The following is a 25,837-nucleotide window of genomic DNA, read 5'->3' on the forward strand; positions in this document are numbered from 1 at the left end:
CACATAGACTTAAAGTTCCTAGCTTGAACTTATAAAGGACTCAAAACCCTTAAGGATAATACAAAGAAATGTGCATGATGTACAAAGCTAAAGCATGTTGCTTAGATATCCAATACATACTAACGTGATTCTATAAACACAATGTCATGAAATAATGCAAAAGATGTTGAATAGTATTCAACTTATTGAACTTTGGGTGAGAATTTGAATGATTAAAAAGGTAACAAGCATGTTTGCATGATATTTTCTTGATTATAATTCATTAAAAAGTTCATAAAAATTGCAACACATGATTATATATATCATCTATTTGACCAAGAAATAATATTACGAGTTCAAGTAATTAAACATGACATTGTGATGAGCAACTTGCATTGCTTGAAAAATATATTTATTATGCCCATACTTATAAGAAATTAATATAATTGGGCAAGAGTTACGAGTAAGAACAAGTTTGTAAGAATAACTTTATTATGCTTGATACATGTATTGCTAAAAGAATTTATGCCTTGTGGATGAGATTTAAATGTTGTTGGATTCATTTCATGTCCTACGTGCAAGGATTAGGGGGAGACTGTATTAATTATTCCATTATTTTATCCTTGCACACAAATAATAAAATATATTGATGGTCAGTTTGGTACATACATTAACTTAAATATTAACGATTTACTTAATAGAAGTGGCCACATGCATGTTATTTAAATATTTTGAAATGATACCATCCTGAAGATGGATATTAATGTCATTGATCATATACTAATTATAAATGCTCCAATTAAATTATTGTCCCAGAAAGACAACATCGGTTATTAATGAACCTAAAGCACGTCTGAAGCGTTGTAGTGCAATAGAGTTAAAATATAAGAACTTTCGAAAAAGGAATGGAGCAACTATTGACAATGACAAATTTGAGGAAATGATAAATCCCATTACATTTCTAGAATAAAATCACTTTTAGTAAGATTTATATGTTTCATGATTATGTAAAAGACTCCAGAAGAGTATGAAAATATCCAGCAAGATTAACATGTATCAAGATTATAATCAAAACTCCAGCAGAGTATATATAAGTAATTATTAGATAAAATATTAGTTGATTGTCTTGCTAATTGTATAAAAAAACACATGTTGGTGTTCTAATATCACATCACATTCATGGCCATGCATATAGTAAGTTTAATAAAGTGATCACTAGTGTTGAAAAGTGACCAGAGTTCAAATTTAGAGAAGTGATAACCTTTGAAATACCTTCGAAAGCCAGTATGGTTCTGTGACAAGCATAGTTACCGGCGGTGATCCACGCACTAAACTCGACCGCATCACAAAGTCTGTCGCCAATTAAATTGATAAATGTAGTTTTATAATCATATATTATCTCAACATCATCATCTTGTTCAGTTTTGATGAGCTCCTGTATTTGATCCCTTGCCTCGCTGTTTAGACGTTCTACCTCTGACTTCAAATTTACCATGTTAGGATACTTCTTGCCTTTATATAAATAAGTGCTGGACAGAAATCTTATTTTATGAAGCTCGCAACAATCACAAAAAGGGTTAGCATAGAGGTACTTCTTGCTATGCAAATAGCGTAAACTCACTAATTATTCACCATTCTTTATATGATAAACTAAGTGTTCGTGGTTCTCAAAGATTAATCGAATTTTGAGTTTCTTTGAAGGAGAAAAAGGAAAATTGCACTTATGGTGATCCCAAGGTATTTTAATACCCGGATGCGATACAAATTGAAACGACATTATTATACCGAGTGATTTGCTTTTAGGGATCTGATCGATGGTGTGTGATAGATATTATTATAGGATAATATTTATCACAGAGCTAGATCGAAAACCTAAAAATATGATACCACGTTAGATTTTAAAAAAACTTTTTCAATTGAAATGTATATCATTGATCAATATATATAGGATTATAATACTAGTTCTAATCCTATTAGGAATCGTAATACAATAAGAATACAAATTACTATATCAAAATATGTACAAAATATGTCCTACCTCTGCGACAAATATTATCGTACAATAATATCTATCCTTGTGTTTATACAAAACAAGGAGTTAGTTTGAGCTGGATAATTTTATGGTAGAAATAATGCTTCGCTACTTAGTATTTAATTTGTGTCTATTTTCTTATATTTTGTACTCAATTTAATTTCATTCTTTTGTCTGCTTTTAATTTCTTCCTATTCCAATATACAATGGACTGATGGACGAGCATTGGAGCCTCTTGTATTGGATGGTATCGGATGCAAAACTAGTATAAGTTATTCCCTATCGATCTACCGTCTAACATAACAAAGGTATAGTTAAGAGTTTGGAGTATTGAATTTTAATTTCTTTCTTTGTTTGTATCCATTTCATGTTATACGACTCAATTATGTATAAGATGGTGTATGGAATGGTTTTTTTTTTTTTTTTTTTTTTTTTTTGAGAAAAAATGGTGTTATTGCTTGGTGAATGTTAATTACTTTTTTTTTTTTTTCTGTATACATGGAGTATTTGATTAAATTACATTACTTTTCTTTATTTAAGATCTTATACCTCGTACATATACAACGCTCACATCACCCGATGCATTATATTTGAAAATTGTTTTATAAATTCGGGTGCACCATGCACCCAACTAACCCATAGTTAGGTACTTAGATTTTGTTTTTCATTTGATGATTAAATAATGAATAATAATAATCATCAAAATGAGAGCAAAATACTAATGGGTGCACCGTACTTGCACCCAAGTGTATGTGACAATCACTATACTTTTTTTATTATTAATCAAAGATTATTTAGAGTATGTTATATTCACTTGATTATCACTTATTTGAAATTTATTTTGGCTATACTTTGTTTTTTGGTAAATGGTAACCCTTGTCAATTGAAAAGCTTGTTCTATACACCCGAGTGTAGGTGTACCTTACACCCATAAGTATTTTAGCAAAACTAACCCTAGGTTAGTCGGGTGTACGGTACACCCGGATGTAAATAACAAATTCTATGTCAACTATCTAAAATTCTACATTTAAATGAGCTTATTTTTTATAAAATAAGTGGAAATAAGATGAGCATTTGGGGGCTTTAGATAATGTTATTTTACTTTTTATATCCATCACATCAACTCATCACATCAACTCTTGATTCTCTCTATCATGATACTTTTTTTCATCATACTTAACAGATTTCTATAAATCCTATATTAATTGGCTAATTGTGAATAAATACGTACTACTTTTAATCACCTTGCAAAATACATAAGAAACAAAAAAATTTAAGGATTTTTTATTTTTATTTTTATTTTTATTTTTATTTTTATAACAGAGTACATGCAACAAAAGGGTGTTTCTCTACTGAAAAAAACGCAACCGAAAAGAAACGCTTAATTTGCTAGTCACTATTATGAAATTGTGATTCACATCTACCCTTAGTCCCTTACCAACCCAACTAAATAAGTGACTATGACATAGATAAATAACGAATCAGCTATCTTAAAGAGTATTTCTATTATTCTATGTATGGACATATGCAATAGGAAAAAAAAAATGGTGTTCCCACCTATTCATCTTTAGACTAATTCAAATTCAAGACTCAAGTCTAAGTGGATAGAATGCAGTCCCTTCTCAATTATCGATGAGAGATCATTAAACACGCAATCCTCGATCCTCCCTACAAGTGCAGCCCTATAGTAAAATAAAATACTTTAGATCTATACCATTATCTCTTAAATATAAAAATGGGCGCATGATCAATGTCCCGCAGAATCTCCAGAGATTCGATGACGATCACGACGCGAACAAATTAATTAAGATTTTTGCTATCAAGAGATTCTTAACTCTTAAGGCGATAACTACCCGAGAGCGTGTTGTATTACTTCTATAAACTCGGGTGTAATACACTATATTTAGGTAATTTACTCATTAATTTTTGCTCATTCAATAAATAAGCAGAATATTTTTGTCATTTAAATAAATGAGCAAAAATTAATGAGCAAATTACCCGGATGTACCATACACCCAGCCAATTCTATATAAAACTACCCTAGATTGTAGAATATTAATACTTCGAATAAGTATATTAAGCATCAACTACATTGTATGTTTGTTTATTACCGTATTTATCAAAAAAAAAAAAAGTATATTACCCCTATTTATATTAATTGCAAATTTGCAACAAAATAGTTTCTTCTGTTAGACATATATAAAAAAAACTTCTTTATTGTAATTACAACAAAAGAGTATCATTTATGAGACATATAAAAAATTTCTTTATTGTTGTGAAACAGGGTAGTATATTTGTTAACCGATATTTACAATTGAATATATGCATCAGCAATATGATAAAATCATAACTATAAAACCATAACTATAAAACCATACGTACTCGTATTTCATAAATCCACGATGTTCAGAACATTACTAAATGTATTATATATCTATGATAAGTTTTTATACATACAGAGTATCTTTAAGACCGTAAATTCGATCTTTTAAGTAAATTAAACAACATATTCCCTCTTTCTCATAAAAGATGATACAAATTGATTTCTCACATAATTTAAACTGCTTTGTTAGCAAGTATGACAAATTTGATTGTGTCAATATGATATGATATCAATATTCAAACATTATTAAAGTTTGAAGTTCTCCTATTCTCATCCCAAAACTAAAATAATTCGAACTAATATTGAGCTAATAATCAAAATAACTTGACTCAAGATCTAACCAAATCCAAAGTGTATTGAATCCATTTTGACCCACATAAACCTGGTTACATTCGAATCCGAACTCACCTAAACTCCATATGGCTTGACCCAAATATTTACTTAACCCAAATTCGATTTGTACCCGATCATAATAATCAAGCTCGACCCAACTTGATTTGGCATGTTAAGATAAAATAACCGTCATTATCCAACCCAAACATCCCAACCTATCGTGATGAGTCAACCCAAATTTTATCCGGGTATCCAATTTGACACCTCTTATTGATATCTAAGTACTCGTATCAACTATACTTTTCTTACGGAGTAATTACCGAGTGTAATACGACAAAGTTTCTGATTATTGAAACATTATATTTCTCTATCTGATGTACATACATCGTAGAATGATGAAGTTTAAGAAGAGCATTCCTTGTGGTTGGCTAGATACTAAGGTGGACGTTAGCATGTGGACTACAATCTTTATTTTATTTGCATGCAATTAATTTGTCTGCATGGTGGGTCCATTTTATTTATTTTTTTTGTTAGGGATTCCCTTCATTACAATTGTTTAGATCTGAATTTTAGAATATTGATGTTTTTGGTACCTCCTTTTTTTGTCATTTTATTCATGCTTGCTTTGTTTTTTATTTTTATAGATCTCTAATTTTGTGAGAGCTTCACTAAGCTGTAAATATGCACTTTAGGTTCTTAGAATAATGATTTAAGGGCATAACGGTATTGGAAATTATAATTGGTGTTAGTCATATTTTAATTAGAACAGATTGTGATAATTAATTAATTAGGTAATTTAAAATTCTTGTTTTTTGTAGGATGATCGATTAAGATTAATTTTAAAAAATAATTGGATATTGAAGGTAGGAAAGTGATGTGATATAATGTTAAGACATTAATACGAATCTAATAAGATCTTATATAATTATATTACTTATTATAAATTAGTGTTGATTTATGCATGGTCAAAGTTAATTTATGCTTAATACAAAATTAATATGTGATGTTCCCTTGTTGAAGAATAGACCTCCTAAGTATCACCACATGTAAGTGTCCCACATTGGTTGAAGAAGAGAGAGTAAGACTCTATTCTTTTGAGTTTTAGGGGTTAGTGAAGCAGAGCAGGGTAGATTTCAGCAGAACAGAGTAGGGCAGATTTCAGCCGAGCAGAGTAGAACAACTCAAAAGATTAGAGCTTTAATCACTTTGTAAGGCTAATTAGGACTTAGGAGCTACTCATTATATTGTTATATGGTTTTAGGATGGAACCTCCTTTGAACCTGTGAAGTGAACTATCTCTCTTGATTTGCAGGTGCGGCCCAAATCCGTATTTAACATCCTTTCATATTATCCTAATATCAAGAATAGTTTATTATCTTTTTTACATTTTTTTTTTTACTCAATCTTTTTTACATTATAATTGTGTAACTCTTCATTTTTCCCGTACAAAAATTCACAATAATTTTTTTTAGGATTTACGTTTAACAAATCATACATTCCAGTGTTACACGAGCTAAAATATTAATTTATTTATAAAACACAAGCAAAGATTAAAATGATATATTAAACCGTGTAAAAATTTAATTGGGCAATTATTTGAAATACAAACGGAAAAATAAACAAGTGTTACAAGTGTAAAGTGTTACTCATACATACTTGCATCTTACATTCTTACATAGTACTTGCTCAATTTCTCCATACGCGGAGTTTTAGAAGAAATTGGAAAAAATAATAAAATAGGGAGATAGCAGGGTTGGTGGACGAATAAAATATCATAAAAAAGCAAAAATAGTGGAGAGAATTGGAGGAGAGATAATATGAAATTAATAAAATATGATTTACGTTGAGTCCAATAGGTGAGAGAAATAAATTAAATGTTGTAAAAACTTTTTAAATAAGGAAATGAAGTAAGTATTTAAAAATAGCCGAAAATAAAAAGTGGAGCAAGTATTTAAAAACGAAGAGAGTAGTGCTAGACTATTACTCCCTCTGTCCTCAATTATTTACCCCAAACCATAAATCCACTTTATTAAGGCTTTGGGCAAAAAATGGTGCATATGCCATATGGGTTGACACAAATATCAATGAGGAGAGAGATAGAGAGAGTGGAAGTGGGAAAACATGTCAAAAGTAGTATGGAGCAATCTTTTGGGGATACATTAAAAAGAAAGGTGGAGCAAATAATTAACGATAGTGGGAGTAGTACATGTCTACTGGTCTACATGAATGTTTATGGAGTAGAAACGAGAGGGTACATACAAAAAGTCAAATGTCAATGTCAAAATGTAATTTCGTTCCTTTTCACCTGACACTCAAAATCACGCAGCAAAATAAACTTTCAACCTTCTAATTTTATTTTTCAATTTTCTGTTTTACCAAAAATAATAAACCAATAATATTGCAAATAATAAAATTTAGAAAAAGACCATCACATGACAGAGAAAGCGACGCAAAGAAGACTGTTGTTTGCGACAGAAAAAGAAAATAAGAAGAAAGAACAAACTCACACTCAACACTGTTAAAGTGTTAAGTGTTTCTTAACAGAAATAAATTAAATTAAATTAAATTAAATTATTTTACCTCTTTCTCTCTCCTCTTTCTCTCTCTTCCTCCATTAACAAACCTCCATTTTTTCTCAATTGTACAGTAATATTTTCAACATTTCCTACGTTTTTTTTATTTTTTTTATTTTTATTTTTATAATTATACTACAAATTAAGTTATAGTTTATGCAAATTCATTATTTTCATAATTCGATAATTTATCTCTTTAATTTTAACCTAGATATTTGATTTTTATCTGATCCGATCTTTGCACATTACTATTTGTGCAATTCGAAGTTTGTTTTTCCGATTAAATTTCGCCATTTTTCGGGAATTTTTGTTGAAGATCGGATTATACTTGGCACAATTTTTGGTGGAGGTAATTTTTATGTTTTCTTAATTGTTTGTTTGTTTGTTTGATTAATCTTTGTAATTGAGTGTTGCGAGTTGTAAATTCTACTGAATGAGTTTTTTTTCTTCTAATTTTAAGCATTTAAGATGCGGAATTGGTACAAATGGGATCACTTAGGTTATGAATTTTAGTAGGTGGGTTGTTTGAGACTGTGAACTGAGAGAAAATTATCTTTTTTTCTGGGTAATTTATTAGTAATTTGGGGATTTTGAATTGCCAATTTAGTAATATTATTGATTGAGTGGATTTTAATTTGTTTTTGGAATGAGCAGGTGGCCAAGTAGATTTCTATAACTGGCGTTGTTGATGCAAATGCCAAATCTCCCATCCCCTGAACCAGGAGAGCTTGTATCGACTTTGCGGCCGAGGTTGATTTGTGTTTACTCTACTGGACCTTTGTTTAGCAAATTAGCATTGTTTTTGTTGATATTCCCTGCTTTCAGATTAATAGTTTCGTTGATAGTGTGATTTGAACGAGTAATGTGACAACTGAATCTGGCTGGTGGGAGCATGTGCTAATTAAGGAAGAATGAGGGGGAAGTAGGTTCTTGAGTGAAAATTGTAATTTCCATGTATAATTTGTTATGTTTGTATGTTAGTTAGGTAATTTATTCCATGCCATGTCTGAAATTTGGGTTTCTGCATACCCTTAGAAAAATAGGTGGAAGTATGAACCTTAAGATGGATAGTTAGAGGTTTTTGAAATTTCTTCGTTGTTGTTGGCGTTTTTTTTTTTTTTTTATCGTAAGGGATGGAGGAGGAAGATTTTTGTGGGTGACTCTACGGAATAATCACTTTTAGCTCATGTAGGCAACCCGACTTTTGGGGTTAAGGCTTTGATTAATTGATTGATTGATTGTTGTTGGCGTTATTTTTCATTTATTTACAATTGCTGATTTTTGACAAGGTAATTGCATGATCGATTTCTCAGGGAACCAAATGGAGCAGCACAAATGGATGAAGAAGAAAGTACAATGGCTACAGTTGCTCAACTTGTTGAGCAGCTGCATGCCAACATTTCTTCACCTCATGAGAAGGAACTTATTACAGCACGATTGCTTGGTATTGTTAAAGGGAGGAGGGAGGCAAGGACAATTATTGGCTCCCATGGACAAGCAATGCCATTATTTATATCTATACTCAGGGCTGGCACTCCTGGAGCTAAGGTGAATATTGCTGCAACTCTTAGTGTTCTTTGCAGAGATGAAGACTTAAGGTTAAAGGTGCTCTTAGGCGGGTGTATACCTCCGTTGCTTTTGCTTTTAAAGTCAGATTCAGTTGAGGCTAGGAAGGCAGCCGCAGAAGCAATATATGAAGTATCAGCTGGTGGATTGGCTGATCACGTGGGTGTGAAAATATTTGTCACGGAGGGTGTTGTCCCAACTTTATGGGAGCAGCTAAATCCAAAGAATAAGCAGGATAAGGTAGTAGAAGGCTTTGTGACGGGAGCCTTGAGAAATCTTTGTGGTGACAGGGATGGCTACTGGAGAGCCGCACTTGCAGGTGGAGGTGTGGATATCATTGTGGGCCTTCTTTCTTCTGACAATGCAGCCTCTCAATCCAATGCTGCTTCTCTTTTGGCCCGTCTGATGTTAGCATTTAGTGATAGTATACCCAAGGTAATAGAGTCTGGAGCTTTTAAAGCTCTGCTCCGACTCGTTGGTCAGGGAAATGAGGCCTCTGTTCGTGCAAGCGCTGCTGATGCGTTGCAGGCTCTTTCTTTAGAGTCGGATGAAGCTAAGAGAGCCGTTGTTGATGCTGGTGGTGTTCCTATTCTTATTGGTGCAATAGTTGCACCTTCTAAAGAAGGCATGCAAGGGGAGTTTGGTCAGGCTCTTCAAGGGCATGCCACTGTGGCTCTGGCTAATATATGTGGTGGAATGTCTGAATTGATCAAATATCTTGGAGAGCTTGCCCAGTCACCTCGGTTAGCTGCTCCAGTTGCTGACATAATTGGAGCACTGGCCTACTCTTTGATGGTCTTTGAACAGAAATCAGCCAGGGAAGAAGAACCCTTTAATGTGAAGCTGGTAGAAGACATTCTGGTCACATTGCTTAAGCCTCGCGACAATAAGCTAGTCCAGGATCGTTTACTTGAAGCTATGTCTAGTCTCTATGGGAACATTTATCTTTCAAAATGGCTTTCTTATGCAGAGGCAAAGAAGATACTAACTGGCCTGATAACAATGGCTGCTCTTGAAGTGCAGGAATACCTGATTGGTTCTCTGACTAGCTTGTGCGCAGATGGAGTAGACATCTGGAACGCCATAAAAAAGAGGGAAGGAATTCAGTTGCTGATGTCATTGTTGGGGTTGGCCAGTGAGCAACATCAGGAGCATGCTGCTCAGCTGCTGGTAATTTTAACTGATGAAGTTGATGATAGTAAGTGGGCTATAACTGCAGCGGGAGGTATCCCCCCGCTAGTGCAACTTTTAGAGGTAGGATCTCCAAAGGCAAAGGAGGATGCAGCTCATGTTTTGTGGAATTTGTGCTGCCACAGTGAAGATATTCGTGCTTGTGTTGAAAGTGCTGGAGCTGTCCCAGCTTTCCTATGGCTACTGAGGAGTGGTGGACAAAAAGGGCAAGAAGCATCTGCCAAAGCACTAATGAAACTTGTCCGGACAGCTGATTCTGCAACCATCAATCAACTGCTTGCTATGCTTCTGGGTGAATCTCCAAGCTTTAAAGGCCACATAATCAGGGTTCTGGGTCATGTGCTCACTATTGCATCACACAAAGAGCTTGTGCAAAGGGGAAATCTTGCTAACAAAGCACTGAAGTCTCTTGTCCAAGTGCTTAATTGTTCAAATGAAGAGAACCAAGAGGGTGCAGCTTCTGTTCTTGCTGATCTCTTTAGTTCTAGACCTGAGATTTGTGAAAGTCTTGCAACTGATGAGATTATTCAACCTTGCATGAAGCTTTTGACTAGCAAGACACTACTTGTGGCTACCCAGTCAGCTCGAGCCCTTGGTGCATTGGCGCGGCCTACCAGAACAAATAGTTCAAACAAGATATCTTGCATATCTGAGGGAGAAGTCAAGCCTCTAATTAAGCTGGCCAAAACTTCCTTAATTAATGCTGCTGAGGCTGCTGTTGCTGCACTTGCCAATCTTCTTTCTGATACTCGGATTGCATCTGTAGCACTAGCCGAAGATGTTGTATCAGCTCTGACAAGAGTATTGGGAGAAGGTACTGTAGAAGGCAAGAAAAATGCAGCATGTGCCATATACCAATTACTGAAGCACTTTCCAGTTGGGGCTGTGCTAAAAGGGAATTCTCAATGTCGTCTCACTGTGCTTGCTCTTGTTGAATCACTGAATACGATGGATCTGGAGGAGATTGGTGCTGCGGATGCCTTAGAAGTCCTTTCACTTTTGGCTAGAACAAAACAGAGGGCTAATTTTACATACCAACTCTGGTCTACCCTTGCTGAAATCCCTTCAAGCTTAGAACCTCTCATTCATTGCTTAGCTGAAGGGCCTCCTGCAATTCAAGACAAGGTGATAGTAATTCTTTCTAGGCTATGTGGAGATCAACCAGTGGTGCTAGCCGACATGTTGATTGCTAAATCAAAAGCTATTACTTCTCTAGCAATAAGAACAATGAGTTCATCTTGCTTAGAAGTCAAAGTTGGAGGGACTGCATTGCTTACTTGTGTTGCAAAAGAGCACAAAAAGCAGTCAATGGATTCACTTGATTCTTCAGGATATCTAAGACCCTTGATATGCTCTTTAGTTCACATGATAAGGCAAAATTCTGGTTGCTGTTCGTTGGAAATTGAAATAAGAACTCCAAGAGCCTTGAGACAGAGAACATCTTTTCGAGAAGAGGATGAGTGTGAGGTTCCTGATCCAGCCTCTGTATTGGGAGCTACAGCCGCCTTGTGGTTACTTTCCATAATGTCTTCATTTAATGAGGAAAATAAACATGCTGTTATGGAAGCTGGAGGAGTAGAAGTCCTTTCAGAGAAACTCACAAGCTACACTTCCAATCCACAGGTATGACTTGACTTTGTGTTGGGGGGGGGGGGGGGGGTTGCTTTATATATATAAGACAGTTTACTAGTAGTTGAACCTAATTATTATGCATTTTGAGAGTGCCACCGAGATGATCACGCTATATTCCTAATATAAGTTTTTGTTGCTTCAGGGTAATAACAACTGTTATATCTAACGAATGGTAATCACAAGTTGTTGATGAATTTAAATGCTGGACTGGGTGTTTATTTATTTATTATTTTTTCTAATACAATAAATCAACTGGAGTTCCATGCTATATAAAGATGTACTTGTGAATATTGTATTTATCTTGGTCAATTGTTGTTTATATAGGTTTAGTTTTCAACCAACTCTGTATAGATGTAAGCTTTTGGAGAATAGCTGATGGTCTCATGTCCATAAAGAATGAGATACGTAATGCATTCTTGCTCATTATCATTTTTAGGGCATGGTTGTTTAGACTGTTGGTCTTTTTTTATAAGTATTATAACTCTATACGCACAAGTTAATTAAAAATTGCGCTGCTCATGTTTGCCGAGTCCACCTGTTTGATTTTATGCAAAGATTTAGATTCCTCAGAATTCATGCTGCTGGCTTGTTATTGCTGTCATTTGTTATAATAGTTTGATTCTCATTTCTGCAGTTTCACATTAAAGATAAAGTGGTATATCAGTATTCATATAGACACCCTAACCTATCTTCTCATGTCAAATAATTGAAGGACTTCTGTTTGCATTCAAATTGGTTTGTATAAAATTTACCTTTTTTTTTTTTTTTTTTTTTTTTTTGGGTGCAATTTGATTTTGTTATTTTAAGATGCTATGATCTACTTTAAAATCGTCACAATCTGTTGATATATGTCTGATGACAATGATGTTCATATTTAGCTACTTCTTTTACATTGGCAGGCTGAGTTTGAAGATGCCGAGGGTGTATGGATTAGTGCTCTGCTTCTCTCTGTATTATTCCAAGATGCTAGTGTTGCTTGTGACCCTGCAGTTGTCCGTGTCATACCTTTGCTTGCACTGATGCTGAAATCTGATGAAATGATTGACAGATTCTTCGCCACTCAGGCAATGGCTAGCCTTGTCAACCATGGAAATAAGGGGATAATGACAACAGTTGCAAACTCAGGTGCAGTTGCTGGCCTAATAACCCTCATTGGTTACGTGGATACAGATATGCCAAACCTTATTGCCTTAACTGAGGAATTTTCTTTGGTAAGGAATCCTGAGAAAGTTGTTCTGGAGCACCTCTTTGAGGTAGAAGATGTGAAATTGGGTTCTACTGCACGTAAAGCTATACCATTACTGGTTGATCTTCTGAGACCGATGCCAGATAGACCCAGCGCACCTCCTGTTTCTGTCCACTTATTGACCCTTGTTGCTGACGGTAGTGATACAAATAAACTTATTGTGGCAGAAGCAGGAGCTTTGGAAGCTCTGCCAAAGTATTTGTCATTGGGCCCTCAGGACATCACCGAAGCTTCTATTTCTGAGTTGTTGAGGATATTATTCACCAACTCTGAGCTATTAAAGCATGAAGCTTCTATAAATTCACTCAGTCAGCTAATAGCTGTTCTTCGTTTGGGGTCAAGAATTGCTAGGCTCAGTGCTGCAAGGGCTCTGCATGAACTTTTTAATGCTGAAAACATCAGAGATTCTGAATCAGTCAACCAGGCCATTCAGCCTCTGGTTGACATGCTTGATGCTACATCTCATTCTGAACAAGAGGCTGGTCTTCTTGGACTTCTCAAGTTGACTACAGGAGACACTTTGAAGGCTAATTTGTTGATAGATATTGAAGGCAACCCACTGGAAAGTCTCTGCAGGATTCTGTCCTCTTCTGCGTCATTGGATCTAAAAAAGAAAGCTGCAGACCTGTGTTTTGTTTTGTTCAGCAGTCCAAAAATAAGATCAACGCCAGTTGCCACTGATTGTATACAGCCTCTTATATCACTTATGAGATCTGATACTGATTCAGCTGTGGAATCTGGTGTCTGTGCTTTTGACAAATTGTTAGATGATGACCAACAGGTGGATAATGCATCAGCATATGATGTTGTGGATCTCCTTGTTTCTTTGGTTTCTGAGTCTAATTATCGGCTTACTGAGGCCAGCATATGTGCTTTGATTAAGCTGGGGAAGGACCGAACTCCTCGCAAGCAGGATATGGTCAATGGTGGAATTGTTGATAATTGTCTGAAAATTCTCCCTGCTGCTCCTAGCTCTCTTTGCTCAACAATTTCTGAGCTGTTTCGCATCTTGACTAACAGTGGCGCAATTGCTAGAAGCTCAACAGCTCCCAGAATAGTGGAACCACTTTTTAGCGTCCTGCAACGTCCTGATTTCAGTATGTGGGGACAACACAGTGCTCTGCAAGCACTCGTGAATGTCCTGGAGAAACCACAGAGCTTAACAATCTTAGAACTCACTTCTAGTCAAGTTATTGAACCGTTAATATCGTTTTTAGAATCACCGTCTCAAGCAATTCAGCAATTAAGCTCTGAATTATTATGTCACCTTCTTGCCCAAGAGCATTTCCAGCAAGATATAACAACTAAAGGTGCAATTATTCCTCTTGTACAGATTGCAGGAATAGCAAATTTGAACTTACAACAAACAGCTGTCAAGGCACTGGAAAAAATTTCTCTGATTTGGCCAAAAGATATTGCAGATGCTGGAGGTTTATTTGAGCTCTCCAAAGTCATAATTCAGGATGATCCTCAGCCACCTCACTCTTTATGGGAATCAGCAGCACTAATCCTCTCTAATGTTTTAAATGTAAACGTAGAATATTACTTTGAGGTGCCGCTGGTGGTTCTAGTAAAATTGTTGCACTCATCGCAGGAAAGCATTGTCAGTGTGGCTCTTAGTGCTCTCATTATACAAGAAAGAAATGATGTCCGCACTGCTGAATTGATGGCTGAAGCTCGAGCTACAGACGCTCTCCTAGACCTGCTAAGATCACATCAGTGTGAGGAAGCAGCTGGAAAATTACTGGAAGCCTTGTTTAATAATGTGAGAGTTAGAGAGATGAAGGTTACTAAATATGCAATTGCACCTTTATCACAGTATCTCCTTGATCCTCAAACCAGATCGCAACCTGGCAGATTGCTTGCAGCTTTAGCTCTGGGTGACCTCTCACAGCATGAAGGGCTTGCTAGAGCAAGTGATTCTGTTTCTGCTTGTCGTGCTCTTATAAGTTTGTTGGAAGACCAACCAACAGAGGAAATGAAAATGGTCGCAATTTGTGCATTGCAGAATTTTGTCATGAACAGTAGGACAAATAGACGTGCTGTTGCAGAAGCAGGTGGCATACTTGTTGTTCAGGAGCAGCTATTATCCGCTAACTCAGATGTTGCCATCCAGGCAGCTTTGTTGATTAGGTTTCTATTCTCAAATCACACACTTCAGGAATACGTATCAAATGACCTCATAAGATCTCTCACAGGTAAGTTCCGATTTAACCATCCATAATTGTATTTGTATACGCTTGTCAGAATCAATCAATATCTCTTATTTAACATTTAGGTGGAGTTCCAACTAATTGTATTTACTTGTTCAATACCAATTACTTAGAGAACTGAAATAATACGAAAGAAAAGAGAAAAAAGAAAAAAAGAAAAAAAAAATTACTATAGCCCTGTTTGGCAACAAGAGATTAGTTGTGGTTAGTTGTTAGCTGATTTTATGAGCTGGTTTGACTAGTTACTTGTATTAGTAAATTATTGTTAGCTGATAGCTACTTTATTGCATAAAATAACCAACAAGGATATACGGAAATTTTATTTTTAGTTTGAGCAACCTTGATAAAGGGTAGTAAATTTGATCAACATTAGGATAAAAATGCCATTTCCTCTCAACTAACAAAACCTCTCTCACCAAAAAGCTTCTATTTTTAGCTCTTTCAGAATTAGCTTTTTGGACTCAAAACTCTTATCAATCCTCTCGACCAAACACTCACATTAGAGGTAACCTCTGTTTTGCCCTAAACCTCTCTTTTTGCCTTAAACCTCTTCTAACTACAATTTGTCTTAAAGAGTATTAAAAATTTCCTACAACTTGTCTGAAGAATATTATTGAAAGACATCATTGGTACAAAAATGGGAAACCTGTTGCGAACCTGAGAACTATTTTGCTTCAGTTAAACACAAGATGTAGTACCTGATCCTTAAATATTGTAATTTTACCCTCCTGGCTCCAACCAAACACTATATACTCATGCACTTAAGCTCGTAAGTTATTTGCCCCTCTTCTTCCCTAAATTCGCAAACTTTTATCATAAGAAATACTTCAATTTTTCTGAAATCCTTTATTTGGGATATCACTGTAATTTGATTTCTCTATCCCAACAAAGTATACTTTTTTTTTTTTTTTTTTTTTTTCGTTTATAGCTTATGCCAGGTATTCTGAGCTATGCAAAAAGAGGTGTTCATTTCTGTATTTGCTTTTAAAGAAGTAAGAAACTTGTTTCGTGCTCAAGGCTTACTGCACTACCATTTTTCATTCTAAAATTCTAATCAAATGATGCAAGATTCTGTTCTTTTCTTTTCATGATGTGTGGATAATGGTTCTGCTTTTTATGAAGAATTTAAATTCTCTGTTTACTATTGGTGGCTTGCAGCTGCATTGGAGAGAGAATTGTGGTCTTCAGCAACCATCAATGAAGAGGTTTTAAAAACGATAAATAAAATTTTCACCAACTTCCCTAAGCTTCACATATCTGAAGCTGCAACTTTGTGTATTCCCCACTTGGTAGCAGCATTAAAATCAGGAAATGAGGCTGCTCAAGAATCTGTGCTGGACACCCTATGCTTGCTAAAACATTCATGGTCAACCATGTCCATAGATACTGCTAAATCACAAGCTATTGTTGCAGCTGAAGCAATCCCGATCCTACAGATGTTGATGAAAACGTGCCCTCCAAGTTTCCATGAGAGAGCAGACAGCTTGTTGCATTGCTTACCAGGGTGTTTGACTGTCACAATAAACCGTGGTCACAACCTAAAGCAGGCTATGGGAACCACAAATGCTTTTTGTCAATTGATAATAGGCAATGGCCCTTCTCGGCAAACCAAGGTAAACATTTATAACTGTATGAGCCTTAATTAAAGAAGAGGAGACCTTTGAAAATTTTTTTCTGGTTTTGACCACCTCTTATATTTCTCAAGTTTTTGTTATGATAGGTCTTTGATGTTTTACTGCCATTTTGAAATATGGGAATTTCAGTATTTTTCAAACACCATGGTGATTTTCTTACTATGTGTATGCGGATGTATTATAATACTGCCTCATTTTTTTCACTACTTGCAATATCGAGATATATAAATATTACTGGAGATGAAGGAGAGTGGGAGAGAATAAGTCATTTGTGCCAGTGTGATTCAGAGAAAAAGAGTGTATTTAAAGCTATCAAAGGTGGATTGATCCGTATTTCCCCTACAAAAGTTGAGAATTATGTGCTAAATTCACGTATTAAAAGTTTCCAACATAGGTAATGTTGCAAGTACTGTGAAATGTGAAAAGTGATTTGTTGCATGTAGAAATGAAATTTATACACTCTTCGTCTCTCGTAAAAAACAATAATAAAAATAAATAAATAAATAAAAAGGCATTAAAACCCTAACTAGAATCCAGTGATTGTTTGTTTATCATAAATTTGGCCTCCAGAAGCACAAACTCATTCGAAAATTTTCTCTACTGAGCTTCAAAGAAATCAGGAAATCATTTCCCTTTTTTTCTTAGTCCTGTGTCTTTGCAAGTTGTAGCTCTTTCCGTCAAGTATATTCTGTTCCTATCTAAGAAGGCCATTGCATATACATAACACATACCTGCATTCTCTACATGTTGCATAAATTTCATGGAACTGTTTTCTACCGGACGAGTTTCCTTTAGATAAGCTCATTGTTATGAGATTGTAACTTGCTCCTTGTGCTGGTTTTCAGGTCATGACTCATAGCATATCTCCCGAGTGGAAAGAAGCTTTTACATGGGCATTTGATGTGCCACCAAAAGGACAAAAACTTCACATCATCTGTAAAAGCAAGAACACGTTTGGAAAGGTGACAAGCATTAACACTGACTGCTTTTATTACTAAACCCAAAAAAGTTATATTACCTAGATCTCTTCTTTGACCCAACAATGTTAGACTGCTAGTGTTCAGTCACTGACTGCAACACTAGTTCTGACAAGCGAGGGGCTTCATTTATACAGTAGATCATTCGGATAAAATATTTATCTTTTGAACATGTATCTCTAGTTGTTTATTGTGGCCTAGAAGCCATAAATCTGCTCTAATTGTTACTTTCTGATGATATGGTCCTCTTTGCAGGCAACTCTTGGTAGAGTCACAATTCAAATAGATAAGGTAGTGACAGAAGGAGTTTACAGCGGATTGTTCAACCTTAACCATGATAGCAATAAAGATGGATCCAGAAAACTCGAAATTGAGATTATGTGGTCCAACAGATTGTCCAATGATAGTCTGTAAACAAAAAATCATTAGAGAAGGAAGTTCTATGAAGCAAGTGAAGTTGCAGCAATGCTGCCAGTGAAGTTTTGGTGGTGTGCTGTCCCTGTAAATCCAGAATGTTCCTTGCATTGTATGTACTCTCCTCTAGTCTCCTTTACAGCATACAGTTTTGTAGTGAAGATTTTGATGCCAATATAGAATGTATGATCTTCATCAAATGTTGAGGTGAGAATGATCCATACTTCCTGCAGTATGAGGAACTTTTACGATGTTTCAAGTTGGTTGTACAGCTGAATTATAGATGCTAGGAAATCCATTTCTGGATAAGTTGTCCAGAAATTATATTCTTGAAATCAGAAAGGAGAGGGAAAAAAATGTATCATTAGCCTTATAAAGTACTGACAAATTGGCAATCCGATCTTGCTAAGTTAGAGGTGAGAATTGTCTTGTGTTTGTATCTTACCCCTTGGCAACTTGTTTATGTATAGAAATAGAACGACCATCAATTGGTTGTATTAATTATATGAAGTAAATAGTATCAGAAAGCTGGTCACTATTGCAATTTATGGTTCACTGTACACTTGGCCAATGAAGGCCATACTTGAATTGTTCAAATGAAAGTACCTGTCCTAATTCCTGTCCATCTTTGCTGTGGAGAAAGTTCACTGATGTTCAACGCTCATGTTTATTTCGGCAGAGTTAATGGCAAGGCACTTGTCGTCTCGTGGCACCGCCAGTGTAAATTCTGATGGCTTCACTTGCCAAGTTGCCATGTGTTAGTGAATTTGGGCATCTTATTGCCGATATGGGTTTGTTTGAGGTGTGGTCCTTGGACTCTCCCTAAGTAGTTTGTACAATAGGTACAATCCCAATCCCCTAGGCTCAATTGAGCAACAACACTGTTCATTTCTGGGATTTGCACGTGGGAAAGGGAAGAAAGCTTAAAAAACCTAACATTACTCATTTTAATGCACTGATGACTTTCATTAAAAAAAATTAAATAAAATAAAAAAAACAGCCGTATTTTTGTTTCCTGTGTTCATATTTTACTATTGAGGGAGGTATGGATTAGGAATGATAGGATAGCATAATTTCTACCTACCTTGCTCATCTGTTAAACAAACAAGAAATTACGTAAAAGACTAAAGGGGTTTCATGCCAAAATCTCATTTCAAGCTCCCTTTTTGTCCAGAGAAATACTTCGCACAGTACAAAAGATTAAGCGTTCGAGAAGTTGCCTGCACTGATCATAGAGATTTTCAAAAACTTTGTTGTTACATTGCTTGCCTAATATTTCTTCAACTTACAAACTTGAAGCCACAATAATTTACTCAGGTGGACAACGAAATGGACAAAATACATTCCGACCCTTGAAGAGGTACCTTTACATGTCCCTCTCAGCTCTCCTTTACATATTTGTTTTGGAGGGTGGAAGGTTAAGATTCAAATTACATGTTACACATGAAATCTTGAACCAAATCTGGAGCGAAAATTAAACCAACTACTAAGCAGGTCAGATAGCTTTGATGAGTAAGTGCAAATGTACAACGCACATGCTTAGGCAGATAAAGGCAAACATCTCAATTACTTCAGAGGAAAAATCTACTTTGCAGCCGCGACCAATGCAGAACGAGCTTTTGTGAATGAGGCAATGAGAGATCCAAGCTGCAATTTATCGCTACATCCAAAACTTAGTCTATACCTGCAAGCAAAATGAAGTGTTATCGACAAGGTTTCCACCAGATGACTGTTATGCTCAAAAGACTAACTGCAGTACCAAAAACGGAAAAACGTTACTATTGGCAAGACTGCAAAAGGGTCACAGAAATTAAGAAAGTGGGAGGAAAAAAATACTTCCCACTGAAACTTTATTAAGGTGCGAATGCAAATCCATGAACCTGAACAGACCAACAATCAAACTACACCTGCACAACACCTATGTAAGAGAAACTCTTATTTTCCCAAAGTACCACCCAAGTTCAGTTAAGTATGTAATGGGAGGGGGGTTTCTTGAAAGACTGACAACTCTCTTAAAAATTATAATCCTCAAATAATAAGCAATAAAAGTCTCAGGCCCTGGTGACCACCTTTCTAGCATAAAACATTTTCTCTGCCTTTTATGATACTTCAATTTTATACTCTTATCCCCGTCAAAAAAAAAAAAAAAAAAAATTATACTCTTATCGCCTTAACTCTAATCTTCATTTTGTTAATATTGTCCCCTATAGGCCTCCACCAGTCAAATGTCCTTATATTTTGATTTTGTTTTTGGGTTCTGGATCATATTTGATAATCTCTTATCTTTGCTCAATCCTCTTCAAAAACTCTTTATCTTTGCTCAATCCTCTTCAAAAACTCTTCTCTTCTACAGTTCTACTTGGCCCTAGTTGCTGAATTCATGAATTCTAGAAGTGCTGGTGTTCCTTATGTGAGGCATCCCCCCCAATATCCAGTCATTACACAGTTCTTTTGTCAGAGTCAAACTAGGCTCAAAGATCTGAGTTCTTCGCTTGCAGGAGTATTGACAATTCGCCAGCTTCAACTTTTTCATTGCCGACTTTCATTACAGTCATCTTTGTTCTGGGTCACTACTCACTAGTCAATAGTCATTGCTTACATGGATGGTTAGCCTTCTGTCCCTATCATGACCACAAGAAAAAAATCCTCTGCTAGGCTTGGGTCTGGGGCTAGGATTCCATTGCCAAGGCAGGAGTAGAGGTCGGTATACACTGATTTTTAGTGTCCTATAGTAAAAGGTATGCAGGACTTGAGAAAATTCATAAACCCCTCCAAGCACCTAATTAGTCAGCAAACTTGGTCATAAAATTCCAATGCACTTTATAATCCTTTAGGATTGTATTAAGGGCTACAAATCTACAATCACATAGATTCCATGCAACAATACTTCACAAAATCTTCAATACACACTCAAATTCATGTGGGCATTACAATCACCATTTTAAGAAACACTAAAAAAGAACAAACAAATTAAGTGTCAACTCAAAAATACCATAATGCTCATAAGATGTAACAATTACTGAAAAAGAAAAAGAGATGCAAGAGCACACACTCTATATCAGCCATATCATTAATCAGTTGAACTCGAACATCTGCGGGCATTTTGATTCTAAAAACAAACCTGGTAACACCACCAAATTCAACAAGTTAACTTAGAGCAGATTTGAAGATGGGTAGATAGATTTTAGAAAGAACACTTACATTGTTACTTCTCTTATGATGTCCACCAAAGCTAATCCTTTTCTGGTCTTAATTTCAGATATTCCTAAGTATATAGTTTAAGGATAACAAACAAACAGAAATGTAGATAAAAAAGATAATCAGCTTGGCTTAATAAACACAATAATACACAATTAACTAGGATACGGCTGAAGCTAGTAGCAAAAGTCTCATTGAGAAGCCAACATGATATTTGTTCAATATCTTTCGGCAGAGGATTTCCAGTGCACAGGTAAACTGCTTCTTCAGTTATTTGCGGTGATGCCATGTGTGTTGACTGCAAGTATTGACAACAAAGAATAATTTTGAAAAATGAAAAAAAATAACAGGTCAACATAGTTGTAGTTTCAACTACCCACAGAACTTTATCTAGTGCCCATTAATGGCAAAAGGAGTACTACTGATCAGCAATTAATGAATAGAATTTTTTCACAAAGGTCACATAAAAATAAAAAATAAAAAATGAGGAATGACATTAGATAATGTCCCGATTTGATATCACCATCTTGCACAGATTGTTGAATTTACGGAAACAAAATTAACACAAGCTGCCTAAAAACTCATAAAACATTAGAGCCTTGGAAGTAACATCTGTAATCGCTGCCAAAAAAATCAAAGATAATACAAGAGCACTGGATTTTCAGTAACAAACTACAGTTAGACCACTAAAAGAAAATTCTATCTAGTCTAAAATAGTCTAATCATCAGAGAGGCATGATAGGGGAAGTTATTATTTAGGCCAGTCATCCTGCAATTTTAAATTTTAGTTACAAAGAGGTTAACAGACCTGCAAAATGTTCAAAGCCTTTCGCATATCCCCAGTACTCAATCGCACTAGTGCAGCTAAGCCCGACTCCGTTACATCGAGCCTATTAAGATATATAAATATCAAGTGAGATTGTCAGCTTTCTCACTGCAAATATGGAATAGCCAAGCAATAAAATCAGAATCAAAAGAACCACCAAGCACAAAAATAATGTCATACACCACAACATGGTCATGTAAAGTTGTAAACAATATCATAAAATTAAAAGAATTGTAATGGCATCTCTTTTACCCATGGCATGACCTACTTACAGACTTAGCAAAACAGCAGAAGTTCTCCCAAGTACCACAGATTCACAAAATAGTGCAAACAAATTCATTATATTTTTACAGAAGGCTCGGCATTTGCACATTAAAAGAATGCCATACACTCACTTCAGGTTACTATGGGAGAATCTACGAGGAAAGAACTAATGTATGCCTATGAATGTTACGAACACTTGTGATCAGAAAAGGAAAACAACATTGCAGCATAATGACAATAAAATAGACCAAGGGCCAGATTAGACTTAAACTTTAAAGAGTACTGTCAACATATTTTCCTTTCCAAACAAGAACAGTCTGAACAGTCAAATAACATAAGATATATAAAGAGCTGTAAAGACTCATAACAGTCATAAACAAGAAATGTAGATTGTTAAGGCTTAGAGAAAGCTTTGACAATCCTTTAACATGTTCATCTTTCTTCTATTGTTATTGTTCAATGGGATAGGTGGCTCAGTATTATAACTCACCCTTCAGCCTCTATGACATGTTTAAGCCGCTCATTGACATGGATAGAATCAAGAGGAGCAAACCGGAACCGTGTGCATCTTGACTGGAGTGCAGAAATGACCTTGTTTACGTTGTTACAGATTAGCGCAAATCTCGTGCTTTTTGTGTATTTCTCGATCACTAGATCAAAAAAAGACACCAAATTAACATGGTTGCACAGGGAAGGGGCGGGGGGGGGGGGGGGGGGGGGGAAATAGGACGACAAAGAAATAACTTAAACATACCTCGACGTAAGGCAAATTGTGCATCCTTTGTCATTGCATCTGCTTCATCCAGTAAAACTAATTTCACATGTGCCTTTGAACTGCCAAAATCAGAGCAATAGCAAATTAGCAAAGATCATCAGTGAAAACATTTAGTGTGCTCCCAACTCAACTATGAGGTTGATGACCAAATTTGCCAAAGCATACACCAAACAACACAATTAAAATATCAAATCAATTTCTTTAGTTTGAAAAAAAAAATGTAATCAACTGGAATCATGGCAAATGCATTTACAATCCTGAAAATAAAACAGATGCAAATGCTTGGATCCATTTCAAATCATACACACCAAATATAGCAAATGTAATAAATCTCGTGTTCACAAATACCGATGAGTAATATACTAAACTACTAAAGCAGAAACCACTGAAGCAGGTACTCCCTCCAAAAATTCCCTTCTTAACTCATTTAGACTTAATGATGAGTTATGATCGCAGAAGATGTTATAAAGCTTTCTTTCAGCATTCATAAACTAAAATGTAATTCTCATTGCAGTCGTTAATTAATTAATGCCTTGGAAATTAGCCGATTATGACTCGAGTATTTCACAGTAATTATCCACAATTAGGCATAACTCATAAAATTTAAAAATAAAATAAAATAAAATGAAAGAGGGAGATCTACATTTCCAAACTCTATACCATGACTTCAGATAACACAAAAAGGTTGAGTACAACATCTTTATGAGACACCTCATCACTTGGAATGCTATGTTACACGGACTTGGATGCTCATGTCTAGCACAGATACATCTCCGGGTGTCCAAATTGGATATTTTGTGAAATGAACAGTTCATGTACACCACGGACATGAAGCGACATCATCCTAAAATAGACCAAAAACTTGACAAAGAAAAAACAGGATAGCTGAAAGCAGCCAAATAGCTAATCCCACCCGATACAACTGTAGGACACTCCGCCTTAAACTTATTAATAGTCTAACACTGCTATGTTTAAACCCCAAACAATGTGGTCTGTTGCCAAGCTACTATCCTCTAATCACCCCTTCCATCCTTCCTACTCTAAAAACAATGTCAAAGAGGTTTCTCAACAGCATATCACTTAAAACATACTTTCTAATTTTCACCTCACACAACCAAATTTCCATTGAACTTGATAATTGCTCAAAACATCAACACAACATACACAACAAAATATAAATAAATTCCACCAAAAATAGATGATTTTATGAAAAAAAAACAACAAAATTTACCCAAAGGAGAAACTTTGGGTGCTGGCAAAATCCTGAATTTGCTGACGAACAACATCAATACCGCGCTCATCGGAAGCATTAAGCTCAAGAATCATGTTATGGAACTGATTCCCATACAATTTCCTAGCAACCGCCAAAATTGTCGACGTTTTCCCTGTTCCTGGAGGTCCATAAAGCAGTAAATGCGGCAATTTATTCTCACTCGTCAACCTGTCAACTGCACCCAAAAAACACTCAATCAGATCAAATTGGGAAAAAAACAAACCCTAATTTGCGAAAAAATCGAACACAATTAAACGAAAATTAGGAGAATTACTTGTATCAATAATGTCACGATGTGCCGCAACGTCGGCGAGAGACTGAGGCCGGTACTTTTCGACCCAAAGGCCGGATTTTCCGTCGCCGGGAACGACGACGTTTTTGCCTTTGTTAGGTTTGATGATAGGTTTGGGAATGGTGTCGTTGTCGGGTTCGTCGACGTCCATTAGAGAGATTGTTTCCGCCATTGATGAATGTTTAAGGTTTAGGGTTTTAGGTGAAGAAAATTTGGGGAGTTTTTCTGGGGAAGATAGTAGTGAAGTTGAAGAGAGGAGTGGTAAGACTGGTAACTTTGAGGGTTTGGGCTGCTCGTTCCCCAAATTGGCGCCAAAATAGTTTTTTTTTTTTTTTTTTTTATATATCCCTCCGATAATAAAATAAGTAAAATGTTTTGACTCTATACACTATTCAGCTGATATATTTTGACTAATATTTGTGATTTATACATTAAAAATAAATATATTTTTGTAGAAATTTGTTGGAATCGTCTCAATTTTCTAGCTACCAAAATGCAACTACGGTGGCGTAAATTAGGCTAGTTTGTCATTAAATACCTTTTACTCTTTCCATTTCGTATTAATCGCATTGCTAGATCAAAATCTTAGAAAAAAAAAGTATAAAGTGTAGACCAAAAGAGGAGATTGCTAATATAAAATATAATTAGTGGAGATATATTTAACTTTTAGGTCATGTGTCCTTTCACCTTATTTTTTAATAATAATATTTTAACTAAACTGAAATTATTTTACTTGATTTATTATTATTATTATTATTATTATTATTATTATTCATTAAAGTTATTGATTTCTACTAAACTGAAATTATTTATACTTAATACAGTATTATTTTTTAAGATGAAAAACAAGGATCTTAGGCCTTGTTTAGTTCAACTTATGTGTACTTATTTCATAAAAAATAAATTCAATCAGATCAGATAAGAACAAAATAAGTTCAGATCAAATAATCATTTTATGTGCAGTTTTTGAAGGAATTGTGTCTTCGATAAGTGCAATTACTAGATATATCAAGGATCACTATTATGGAGATAATAA

General features: G+C 35.3%; 2 protein-coding genes across 3 annotated transcripts; one reads left to right on the top strand and one right to left on the bottom strand.

Annotated features, from left to right (window-relative positions):
• The first annotated feature begins 7,324 nt into the window (after nt 1-7,324).
• Nucleotides 7,325-18,775, top strand: LOC145586558 (protein CELLULOSE SYNTHASE INTERACTIVE 3-like). 2 transcript variants are annotated; one of them, XM_081643417.1, is made up of 7 exons: nt 7,325-7,649; nt 7,955-8,050; nt 8,614-11,680; nt 12,589-15,133; nt 16,307-16,761; nt 17,628-17,744; nt 18,015-18,775. In XM_081643417.1, exons 2-7 carry the CDS (start codon nt 7,989-7,991, stop codon nt 18,171-18,173), a joined length of 6,405 nt encoding a protein of 2,134 aa, XP_081499543.1. In that variant the 5' UTR covers nt 7,325-7,649; nt 7,955-7,988; the 3' UTR covers nt 18,174-18,775. The 2 variants fall into 2 exon arrangements, with proteins under 2 accessions (XP_081499543.1, XP_081499544.1); XM_081643418.1 differs by lacking the exons at nt 17,628-17,744; nt 18,015-18,775 and adding an exon at nt 16,077-16,140 and having other exon boundaries at nt 16,307-16,480.
• Nucleotides 18,776-19,208: 433 nt separating this feature from the next.
• On the bottom strand, nt 19,209-25,086 carry LOC145585387 (replication factor C subunit 3-like). Its single transcript, XM_081642089.1, has 9 exons — nt 24,784-25,086; nt 24,468-24,684; nt 23,216-23,295; nt 22,952-23,111; nt 22,180-22,261; nt 21,540-21,669; nt 21,375-21,438; nt 21,226-21,294; nt 19,209-19,857 (listed from the first exon to the last, which is right to left on the bottom strand). Exons 1-9 carry the CDS (start codon nt 24,971-24,973, stop codon nt 19,758-19,760), a joined length of 1,092 nt encoding a protein of 363 aa, XP_081498215.1. The 5' UTR covers nt 24,974-25,086; the 3' UTR covers nt 19,209-19,757.
• Nucleotides 25,087-25,837: the final 751 nt, after the last annotated feature.

Source organism: Chenopodium album, chromosome 16 (assembly GCF_948465745.1).
Source record: "Chenopodium album chromosome 16, dcCheAlbu1.1, whole genome shotgun sequence".
Classification (NCBI taxonomy): domain Eukaryota; kingdom Viridiplantae; phylum Streptophyta; class Magnoliopsida; order Caryophyllales; family Amaranthaceae; genus Chenopodium; species Chenopodium album.